The 11,825-nt window shown below is 39.5% G+C and overlaps 2 protein-coding genes across 2 annotated transcripts in view; one reads left to right on the top strand and one right to left on the bottom strand.

Annotated features, from left to right (window-relative positions):
* Nucleotides 1–4,598, top strand: part of LOC138953165 (nesprin-1-like) — a gene marked incomplete in the record, with an annotated part of 316,807 nt that extends 312,209 nt beyond the window's left edge. The window contains 1 exon segment of the mRNA XM_070324965.1: nucleotides 1,642–4,598. Coding sequence (XP_070181066.1) covers nucleotides 1,642–1,906 — 265 coding nt within the window.
* A 570-nt stretch (nucleotides 4,599–5,168) lies between these two features.
* Nucleotides 5,169–8,118, bottom strand: LOC138953166 (tubulin-specific chaperone C-like). The gene has a single exon (XM_070324966.1). The coding sequence runs from the start codon at nucleotides 8,087–8,089 to the stop codon at nucleotides 7,082–7,084; it is 1,008 nt and encodes a 335-aa protein (XP_070181067.1). The 5' UTR covers nucleotides 8,090–8,118; the 3' UTR covers nucleotides 5,169–7,081.
* Nucleotides 8,119–11,825: the final 3,707 nt, after the last annotated feature.

An 11,825-nucleotide genomic window follows, 5' to 3' on the forward strand; every position in this document is an offset into this window, starting at 1 on the left:
AAAAAAACACCATTTTTTGAAATATTCTCATTCAAATGGCATAATTCATTTTTCATTTTAACGCATTTCATTTCAAACTTTGTCTCCCTGATCATAACACTTATAACACTTGTGGAGCACTTAATACAATCACCCACATGCAGATCGAAACCACATAATCTTATCTTCCCAAGAAGCAGATGAATTAATTGTGTCAATGAAATCATCCCATTCATTCCAGCACTTCTGAGATTTAATCATAATTAGAGTGGCATCAATTATTAATGCACTGCTTAATTATAACTTCAATACTGACCCCCATATGAGCTTGAGCGGATTGTGTACACGACTAGTTTTCTAATACAGTGTGCCTTTAATATACCAGCTTTAAAATCCTAAGGCTTCAGAATACAGAAAGAATCTTCAGAATATGAAATTCTAAATGGCAATTGGTTTTCAGTATTAAAAAGACATTGTTCGGAAATAACTCAGTTTGGGATGGGCTCTGAATAAATTTATTATCATCTGACCCAAAATGTATTCTTTTCAAATTTACACATTCGAGAGCTTGAAATATGCCATTGACCTTGTTTTTAATGAGGTAGTACTGCTTTTAGAATTAATCAAGGCTTTTGAATGATTATTTTCAATTTACCTTGGGCTGCAATTGTCAAATTATTGTGTTAATAGAGTACCTGTCTGTTGCTTGTCTTGCTATTAGTGAAAAATTATGTAACCTGTCTGTTTTGTGAAATCACAGAGGTGCCTATAACCAGAGCACAATTATACTAACAACTTGGGGACAGTAAAATAATTCAAACCAAAAATGCAAACAAACAAAATTAAGCTCCAATATTTACTACAGCTTTTTGCATGGATGTATGATAGTTGCTTAATGGCATCTTGTATCATATCAGAAACGTAGCCTCGAATTTATTCTCTCAAACAATCACCATTCTAAAGCTTGTTTAAAACTCTAAAGTGCAGATGAGGACTGTAAACAATAAATTGCAGATAAGGATCAGTTCAATTTCTGAAATAAAGTTTCTGGTGTCCTGTTTTAAAAATGGAATAAATGCTTAATGCAGTCTATGCACTTAAAGAGAATAAATGCTTAATGCAGTCTATGCACTTAAAGGAGGAGAAATATTTCTAAACCTGATGCTCTGATCAGAAAAAAAAATCAATTAGTCCGATACTTATTTAGTGTGTAACTCTTTCACAACTTTTTACTGAAGTTACATGGTCATTTCTATAAGTGAGAAAATATATTTTGTTGCAGGAATGTTATTGCATATAAATGTTTATTAAGATCGATTTGATTGATTGATTTTTTTAACGCATTATGTTTTTGAGTGTTTAATGATCTCATGTGTTTATTTGTACAGAAGATGTTTGATTCAGACTTTCAGCTTTGATGAGTTCAAATTAAAGCACCTCTGTTTCAGGTCCTTCACCAATGTCAATTGTAATTTTCACTGCATTTTGAGCAGTGTGGCATTTTTGATGACAAATCTGTAAGACGAAATGATTTTTAAGCAGTTTTCATTTTTATGTTAGGTGTACAAAAAGTCGGTCATACATAAATCAAAACTGAAAGTCGAGAATCACACCAGCCATACTTTCAGCAGTGACTAACAGAATAACCTTTTTCGTCCACAGCTTAACTACCGATCATGAGAGTCTGGCGGCTGTCTCCACCGCTGGCGCTGCCGCATACCTACAACAACGACGTCGTCGACGCGGACCCCTGCTGTACCGAGTGCTGCGTACTGCACTGCCGCTGCAACTACTGCTGCTGCTGCTGCTGGGCATAGCATGTATAGTTCCGCTGTGCGAGGATGATTATAGCTGTCTGTTAGTCAACAATCTGCAACACTCTTTTTCTCCCATGCTGCGATACACGAACGGGGCTCCGCCCACATAGCACCACACCTTTAGCGTTCACTCCGCCCATTTTGTTGTTTTAATCTCCGTTGGAGACTTTGCTCTGTTTTATGGAGTTTCTCCCATTCCTACCTCTTCCTCATTCCATGTTTTCTTCAGAGTGTGATGTTGTCCATCAGGAATTTATCATATTCGCTTTAAGTGTTGAATTTTGCTTGAGAAAATTTGCTTCATAAAAAATAGAATGACTTTCTGCTTATAATCAGCAAGTGCACTGTTACAATATGTTATGTCAAGATCAAAAAGTCACTTGCGAACGCAATTGTGTATACATGTACTTCACTGTAAACATGATCGTTATGTCTATCTGCATCGGCTGGAATCTCATACCATTACACAGAAGACAAAAACAAAAACAAAATTCAATGATCAGTGTGGAATACTAAAAAAAAAATTCAAAAAATCAAACAAATCTCTGGCTTGTATTGTAATATAAATATCAAGGTGCTTCTTCATAAATAAAAAAAAAGCGTAAGTTTCCTTTCGAAAGCCTTCATGCTGACTTGCTTTGCTTTGTTTGTTTCAATAGCATTTATAATATAGATGCATAAACACTGTACTTCATCCTGCTAGTCAGATGTGCCATGATATTGAACTCTTTCATCATCATCATTAATTAATACTCATGTTATATTTACAAGGTGTGGTGCTATGTTTGGCAAAGTCTTTCTCTCAGAATGTCTTGTTGCAAATTTTATTGAAAGACTTTGCTAGGAGGTCTTTACTTGGTGCTTATTTACTATACCATTCCAATGGAATGCAGTGAAATTGTGATCAAGTGGCTATTTTAAAAATCAAAAGATCTCTTTTTTTGTCTGGAACAAGATCATGAGTACTGTATTTGTTTTAATTGTTTTTATATGCTCAGACTTGCTGAGCAACTTTATTTTAATACCATAAAGCACATGGGAGAGAAATAGTGTGTGCATTTCATATTTTCCTGCATGTTAATAATGCGCGACTGTGAAATGTTTCAAGGCAGCTGGTAATATTTGTTTTTCTCCTTTTTTTACACAGAATTTAATTACAACATACTCTGTGCCTGTACATTGCAAGCTGGTAGAATGTTTCCTCTCCAAGATCTGCATATTTTGTGTCACAGTGTCATTATACTTGACATAACTTTTTTTTCAAGGGAATACTGCTAAATCATTAATTTGTTGATATTTGACAGCTCGATCTTTCTTCGCAGACAATGCCTGCTTAAATACCCCAGAGCAGTGACTGGTGAAGAAAGCCAAGTTTTATGTTAAATGCGTAGATTGCACTAGTGTTTGAATTATATTGCATGAAAGATTAGCCCAGCAGCAGCAGAACAGCAGAAGGGATATATAACAATGGAGTCAGCGCCAGAGCAGCAGGACGTGTTGTTCACCAGATCGTAAGAAGACACATTGCACACCTTGGTCTGATAATGATAAGGTGGTACAAGACTTGTGACACCTGTGTGTTTTTTTAATTTGTATTACAAGGCTGCAGGAAAAGTGCAGAAAAGAAAACAGTCTCCAACACTTTGTTGCTGTATCGTTGTTTTATGTTTCAAGTCAAATCCTGCCAAATTGTGTTACTTTGCTGTACCTTTTACTACTCTGCTGTTTTACTCCTGAGATAACATTTTAGCTCTATCCTTTTTGGTTTTCCTTTATAAATGGTCTGTGTTTTTAATGGTCTCTACTTTTAAGTTGTTTTCTTGACATTTGTTTTCTTTTTAATAAAGTGTTTCTGTTGTTTGAGCTTGTTTCTAACTTATTCCTGCAGTGTACCTAACCCTTACTCTGTGATAAAGGTTCCAGACCATAACCTGGCAGCAAGCTGAGGCTAATAATGATCTAACGGTACTGACTGTGTAGATAACAACATTGATGACAACAGTTGATGAGTGTTTCTTCTTGATCATGCTGTATTAAAGGGTAAAGAATGTTGTGCTGAATTTATTATGTACAGCTAACCAAGTCGTCACTCTCTGTTGCCGGTGAAACCTGTTGTGATTGGGTTCCCACGAATAATGCACAACATTCTTATTATCTGTCTCAGAGGACAAACTTTTCAGATTATTGACAAAAATGCTTTTTTGTTGCTGTAAGTGTAAGTGTAATAGCTAGCTTATTGTGACTTTATCTGCATGAAAAACCAACTTTTGAAAAAGAGTTTGGTTGCGTAATATGCCAAGTAGTTTCCTTCCGCTTTATCTGTGATAGTAACCCTTGTGTTTTACTTTAGGCTTTTTTTGTTTGTGTAGATTGTTTGTTCATAGTCTTGTTGATTTTGCTTTAACTCTTAACAAAGTTTCCTTTTGATGTTCAAGGTATGATATTCATAAACTATATATAATCCACTGAAAGAACTACTACAATAATGAATTTTGCTTCATATTTCAGAAGCTTACTCGAGTTGCATATTATGTGTACTGCAGTTGGCTGGTAGTATAGATTAATGATGTTGTCCCTGATGAGTGATGTATTTTGGTTTGTTTTAATTTTGTTTTGTCCGCAGGAATGAGATACTTTTACACGGAGTTTGTACGAGTTTAACTGTACAACTAAATCAAATGTTTATAAAATGTAAATTATCTTGTTGCTTATGTAACAGTACACTGATTGTAAATGTGCATACGTATAAGTAATTAGTTTCAAATGCTATGAAAAGTAAATATATGAATCTGAGATACTACACTGCTTTGTGCAATGTTCATGTGTGAATGAATGAGTTAGGCAGTTTGTGTGTGTGTGTCTGTGTTATCAGAAGCAAATCCCCAGCGTGAATGTTTTGTATCATATTATTTTATTAAAATTTGGCCAGAAAATGATAATTTCAAGTGTAAGGGACTTCTCTTCTTCTTCTTGGCGTTCGCAGAGGTTACACAATCAGTCCAGCACTGGTGATAAATGTTGTCGTTTTCTCCAACTCCTGTCGACTGCCGTATAGTTTGGTCTGCAAGGGAGTTGGTGACGGCCACACTTCTTTTCGTTCCTCATCTAGTAAGGGACATCGCTGTAAGATGTGTTCCGCTGTTTGGTCCTCTTGACCGCAGGCACAGGTTGGTGATGGCGCCAGCTTGAACTTTCGGTTCATGTGAGCATTGAGCCTGTTGTGGCCAGTACGCAGCCTGATGAGGTTGACTTGCTGCTCTCTGGACATTGTGTGGTAGTCATAACAGTGTAAGGGACAATTTATGATCTCAGACGCACACACATTTATAAACCACACACACAAACGTACAAAAACAGCAGACAGACAACAAATGACAACTTGTGACTATTTATTCAGTATTGGATGCTAATCTAATCTGCTTTATCACAGCAGTATGCAGACATATAAAGCAGTTTATGACAAAAATAGAAACAATGATCAGTCCAATTTTCATTTTAAAACAGCAAAACTGGATTCTCCGCAAGAAAAACAAGAAATATGCATCAGACTGGAAAGAAAAAAGTGTACAATGAATTGGAGAAACCATAGTGCTCACCTTCATCCTAATCTGAAAAGCTCTGATGTCAAGAGATGACATCAAAGTGATGGACTCATGGAGACATTCACACAGTTCCACTCAAGGATCCACAGTAACCTTGTTATTTAGAACCTAGCTCTTCTGATACAACCTATACATTTACCCAAGACCTTATCTACTATCTGAGAAGAAATGCAAGCCCAAGTGTATACACGAGCATTATTAAAGGATGAGATCTTGGCTTGACGTCATCCATATAAATGGGAATTAATAAGCAACCACAATGACCCTAGTTTTCTCAAAAAGAAATTATACCACTGTTACCAGTACGAGTACCACTAACCAAAAGTACCGAGCAATTTTAATTTATGACAATTATCTTTTTCTGTAAGTGTTAAACCATGTTTTTTGTGGTTGTGGTTTTTTTTATGATAATCAGTGTAATCACTAAATAAATGTATATATATTATATTAGAAAATAACATTGGTATAGATTTATCTGCAGTATTCCTTTAAAAATGCAGCATTCGACTTGCACACTGTTCAGCACAAAGCATTTTTGACTTGAACAATTGCCCATTTTGACAATTCTCCAAATTGAATGACTGTCACATCATTAATATTTGGTTCTAAAAACATTTTGTAATTATAAGACTGGTCATGAGACACAAGAAGTGATGTCAAAACATAATCCATAGGCATTTAATATCCCTATAATATACATAAGCAACACCTCATTCAGTATCAGAGAGTTTGTATTCTCATGATAAGGTTTGACTAATCAATGGAGTTATCTATTAAGCCAATATTATTCATACTCATAGCACATCTTTGCCATTGAAAGAAATTTCCGCTTGGCTACAGTGTAGCCAAATTTTTTGCTTTTTCTACTTGTTCACGACAACAACAGATTACAATCTGCCTCATAAGTTTCAATCACATAATCCCACAATTGCACAAGACAGAGCCAATGCATGCAGTACAGGACGTGCAAGTCTACAGAAGCAGTACACAACACCTACAGCTAAATGACATGACTTATAACATAACTGAGACATACAGTACTTCTTTCAATTTCAAGCATTGTACTTCAAGCATTGTACTTGCTTTATCAGTTTATGTGACAATAATTTTGAATAAATGAATATAAACAAATTGCTTATTACCAACTTAGTTTCATTTAGTGATTTACCAACATTTACCAACATGAATAGATTCAAATACATCTGACACTCTTGAATGACTTCGACTAGTACTAGTAGTAGAATACATTTCTGTGTGTGCGTACACTGATTTTTCCGATCTCCCAGGTCAACTTATGTGCAGACCTGCTAGTGACTTAACCCCCTTCGTGTGTACACGCAAGCACAAGACCAAGTGCGCACGGAAAAGATCCTGTAATCCATGTCAGAGTTCGGTGGGTTATAGAAACACGAAAATACCCAGCATGTGAGTGATGTTCAACACGCGGGCTACTTCACCTGCCTTGACCTCTCACCAAATGACCATTGTAAAGCGCTTAGAGAACGTCAAGCGCTCTATAAATCTCCCATATTAATTAATTAATTAAATATGTGTTTGTGTACATGTGTTCATCACATCAGAACATGATGAGTTTTCTTTTGAAAGCAAGTTACTGAAAAAAAGCTCCACAAAACACAACAGTATTCTTGTTCTTCTTCTCATTCGCAAACACAATAATCACAGTTAATCCCAGGACAGAGTTCTCTCGCTTTCTGGAAGCACAGACCAGTTTGGAGAAGCAACGTCCGCAGCCAAGAAATTGAAGTCGTCAACTTTGTCCCAATTATTCCTTCCCTTATCCAGCCCTGAAACTTGGTAGTCAGAATCCAGGGTGTTGTACTTCCAGTTGTAAGGAGCAAAACGCACCCTGTGGCAGTCCTCGATGATGGCCTTGCTGGTGACGTGAATGTAGAAGTCTGTGTCGTATGTGTTGTGTATGCGCAGTTGCTGACAAGGCAACACAAACACACAGTTTGTGGAGGCACGAATGAAAATAGACCCAGACACAGGTCCACTGAATATGCGACAGTTCTTAAGGTTGAACATGTGAATAGCTGATGGAGCACCAAACAGCTTGATTGTGCAGTCTGTCAGATCCACAAGAGCGACGTCCTTTTGGTTGATTTCTGAGCTGTCCTTTGTAAGTGTTTGGCCGGTCTGCTTGACAAATTTGCATGCCGCCAACTCTACTGCTGCATCAATCTCATCAGTATGATCATTCGTCTTCTGCTGCTTGACTGGTTCTACCTTCTTCTCTGTGGTTTTCTTGGCTTTGCTGAAGGCGAATTTCTTCTTGGGCAGTAACTCGTCACGCTTTTCCTGAATCTGGTTCTGGAGGTTAGAGATAGTTTCCTGCGCTTGGCGGATTTCATACGAGGGCAAGAATGCGGTACATTCAGAGACATAGCGTTGGAGTTTCTGAAGAGTACCGGACAGAGAGTCGAAATGATCCACAAGCTCGCTCTTCTCCAGTTGGTTGCTGAGAGCAACACCGTCTTCCAACGCCTGGCGTTTTTCGTTCAGATTGTCCAGAAACTTCGTCACGTCTTCTCGCCTAGTCACAGCGTCTCCTTCGCTTTTCTTCTTCTGGAGTTCGGCCTGTCGGTCATCTTGCCGCTTTTGAAGTCTTTCTGTGACGGCGAGTTTCTTTTCTTCGAGGACATGTGAGTCGGCGGCTTCGATAGCAGCCATTTTGACCAGTGATGACAAAGTTACATTACTCTAGTTGCTGAGTTGCGAGGCCAATTTACAGTTGTCTCCCTTGTTAGGTCCCGCAAAATTCTCGTCTGCACAGTGCAGTCTTACTTTAGAAAAGTTACTTTCTTAGTGAGTCTACTCTGAGAGAGAGAGGGGGGGGGGAAGAGAGAGAGACTGACTGACTATTGGGGCTTAACGTCCTCTTAGAGTGACCAACTGGTCTATATTGGGACAGGTATTCAGGGGCGGACGAGGGGGGGGGGGGCACAGGGGGCACGTGCCCCCCCCCGAAAAAAAAGAAAAAAAAAAGAAGAAGAAGAAAAAAAGATTTTTCTATGCTGATTCTATGACCATTTCTAAGTTCAAATGGCACCAGATGGCACCATTTTGCTTCTTTGGGCAAAATTTTTTCTCCGGGGGGGCATGCCCCCGGACCCCCCTAGCAAGTTCGGGCGCTTTGCGCCCATCACATTCACTTTCGATTCAAAGTGCCCTCCCCCCTTACAAAGCAACTGATCCGCCCCTGGGTATTGGTAATACGCTGAAGATATGGTGTGATACTTTGATTCGAACAAGCCCGCTGTGGCTGTCTTCTTCGACACACCAGCATTGGGTTTGTCTCGTCAAAGTATCGAAATACGATCATGATAATCAGAGACGAGAGATGATGCATGCGTGTCTTCGGGTTTTCCAAGCCCTGAGACTTTCGCTGTGAACGTGGGATCTTTTTCGTGCGCATGTGTGCACACGGGGGTGTTCGGACACCGAAGAGAGTCTGCAGAAAGTTGACTCCGAGAAATAAATCTCTCGCCGAACGTGGGGATCGAACCCACGCTCAGTGATAGCGACCAAATCAGTGGCCACACAGCCAGCGCGCTACCAACTGAGCTACGTCCCCGCCCAAGAGAGAGAGAGAGAGAGAGAGAGAGAGAGAGAGAGAGAGAGAGAGAGAGAGAGAGAGAGAGAGAGAGAGAGAGAGAGAGAGAGAGAGAGAGAGAGAGACGTCGATTGTTTATTGCAACAAACACAATGTAGGCTATAATTATGTACAAGGTGGGAGACAACTTGAATAATTCACATAAGAAGTAAAGCGGACGCCAACTCAAGTTGACCGTCTCCGCGCGCCGGAAGCCGCAAAGCAACCTACAATCAACACCTCGAATATAAAACAAGAAAATTGGTTGATTAAAATCAACATGGCCGAAGCAATGTTTTCATAAAAGAAGCGGTATCAGTTGTACGGGCACATGTTCAATTTGGGTTACATGTCAGTGTTGCAGAGTATTTGAAAATCCGTAGGCATAAAAACATGCAAAGAAGAGTGATAGGTCCCTGTTGTGAATATAATCAAGTGGATAAATTGATTACTTATGTTTCATGAGAACGGCAAACAACGACACATGTTCACCGCCCTCAGCTAATTGAAGACGAGAGGGCGGCCATCAATAAATAGTAGAGCATAGTCATGTTGGCATCTTCTCCACTGAAAGCTATAACCCAAAGACTGAAGACCAAAGAGCTTTACCCCACTTCTGACCCGAATCACCCCCCTCCTGCTAGGTACACGTGCACTCAAGTTAACCTCTGCTTTGACCTGTGTGCCAGGAGTCCGGGATGGGACGGAGAGAGAGAGAGAGAGCGAGAGAGAGAGAGACACACACACACATAAACAGAGACAGACATAGAAAGACAGAAGCGGAGAGACTCAGAGGGAGACACAGACAAAGACATACATACTCGCTGATACAGAGAGAGAGAGAATCGGAGAGAAAAAAACCTGTAACTGATCTCGTGAGAACGGTAACAAAACGAGACATGTCAGATCTCCGAACCCATTGCAATAGATGACCGCTCCTGCGGCCATCAACAACAAGAATCATACAGTTGTTCGATCGCACTAGTTTATTTCACAATTGTGTTTCTCTATTAAACACGTAGAAAACGTAATTTGAAAATGCGATCAGCGGGCGGCAGCTCAGTTGTTGTTGGTCTGTAATTGAAATGCCGCCCATAGGCTACCACTCAGTTAGTTAGTTAGTTAGCTGTTGCTTTTCGGGTCAGTCCAGCGGACCATGATAGGCCAAATCAGGACCCCACCCGGGCCACTGAGTCAAGTTGGAAAACTAATCAAGGTAAAAAAAAAAGCACCTGTGTACTTTTTACGAATTTCACTGTACGTTGGGCATTTAAACAGGAAATGGTACGTTTTCATTTTCTTCAGTTGATTACAAAAATGTAAAATTTCTGAATTCCGTTCAGGCAGGATAATGGCGCAGTTTATCATCTTACATTCGGCAGAGAGAAACTGAAACTGAAACTGAAACCGAACTTTATTACAAAAGGATAGAGGTTTTAATTTAGGCAAAGCCTAATCTTACAACCTGTCCCTTGTACAAACACCTGATACGGACGCACATAATATTAATAATAATAAGAAAACAAAAATCATATTTTCTGATACACACTACTAAAGGGAAAAACAAAATATAGTGTTGACATTGCAACACTGTTGCATTGAAGAGAGAGAAAGAGAGAGAGAGAGAGAGAGAGAGAGAGAGAGAGAGAGAGAGAGAGAGAGAGAGAGAGAGAGAGAGAGAGAGAGAGAGAGAGTATGGCATGGTATAAGTCACAGGACATACGAGTGTAGGCTTACACTTTCCCACAGTCTTTAAACCTTTTTTTTCCCCTGTGTATCTTAAAATCTGTCCAGTCATTTTAGAGATGATAAAGTTCACTGGCGTTTTTTTCTTACAATTTTCTCACGTTAGTGTGAAACAGAATCTCCAAAGAAATCTATTCACTCTGCCGGTGCCATGACCCTGATAAGATCTCTCCTTACAAAATGTTCTTCAACAATCTTCTTCCCAGTAAATGAGGCGCACAGAGAGTTATATGATATAGTGGCGTAGGAACTGGGGGGGGGGGGGGGGGGAGAGGGGAGGGGTTGTTGCGGGAGGGCGGAAAGGGTATAGAGGATCAGGTATGTTCTTGCCATTCACTGGTAACCCCTTTTAAGACCCCCCCTCCTACTCGCCCCCGTTTTGAGACAATTAACCCCCCTTTTAGGACCCTCTGATTTTTGAAGGTGTTGAAAGGGGGTTTCCACTGTACATCTTTTTTGCAGGTTATTGCCAAAGTATTCCTAGGTCATTCCTTTTTTTTTATTTTTTTATTTTTCAGATGAAAGACGCAAATTAAGAGAAATTAATTATAATTAACATTTTTTATGGCTGTCTTTTCTAAATCAAGACTAGATCACAAGATGGAGCTTTCTTCGCAAACATTTATTAAAGGCACAGTGCAGCTCACAGCCTTCGTTTTGCGTTTTTGTTGCAGCTGAGTGCCTTTCCAGTTCAAAAATCCTCCTATGCACGGGGGATAACCTGTCAAAGGCCGAACAGAAGCCGAAGGCCGCTCATGACACGTGTGAAGGCAAGTTTTTTCTGTTTTCTAGGTATTGTTTGATTTATGTCGGGATTTAAGGTAAGCTACTGATTCAGCGATGACTAAATTTGTTTCTCGATGCATAAAAAGTCAGGGAGCGATTGATATTTGCCCGTAAATAGCCTTCAAAGCTGAAAATGTCCGCGATCGAGCACCGGAAATGGCTGTTCGATGGGTTTTGCAAGTAGAAATGTGCTTTATTTCACCAAATCAGCTCGTATTTGGTGTGGGTACGGGATTCTAGAGGACGAAGGAGTCATAAGAGGTGCAAAGAAGTGCTATTTGG

This window comes from Littorina saxatilis, linkage group LG17 (genome assembly GCF_037325665.1).
Source record: "Littorina saxatilis isolate snail1 linkage group LG17, US_GU_Lsax_2.0, whole genome shotgun sequence".
Taxonomy (NCBI): domain Eukaryota; kingdom Metazoa; phylum Mollusca; class Gastropoda; order Littorinimorpha; family Littorinidae; genus Littorina; species Littorina saxatilis.

Excerpts from the sequence above, each read along its gene's own strand:
- LOC138953166 (XM_070324966.1), bottom strand. The coding sequence starts at position 8,089 with ATGGCTGCTATCGAAGCCGCCGACTCACATGTCCTCGAAGAAAAGAAA.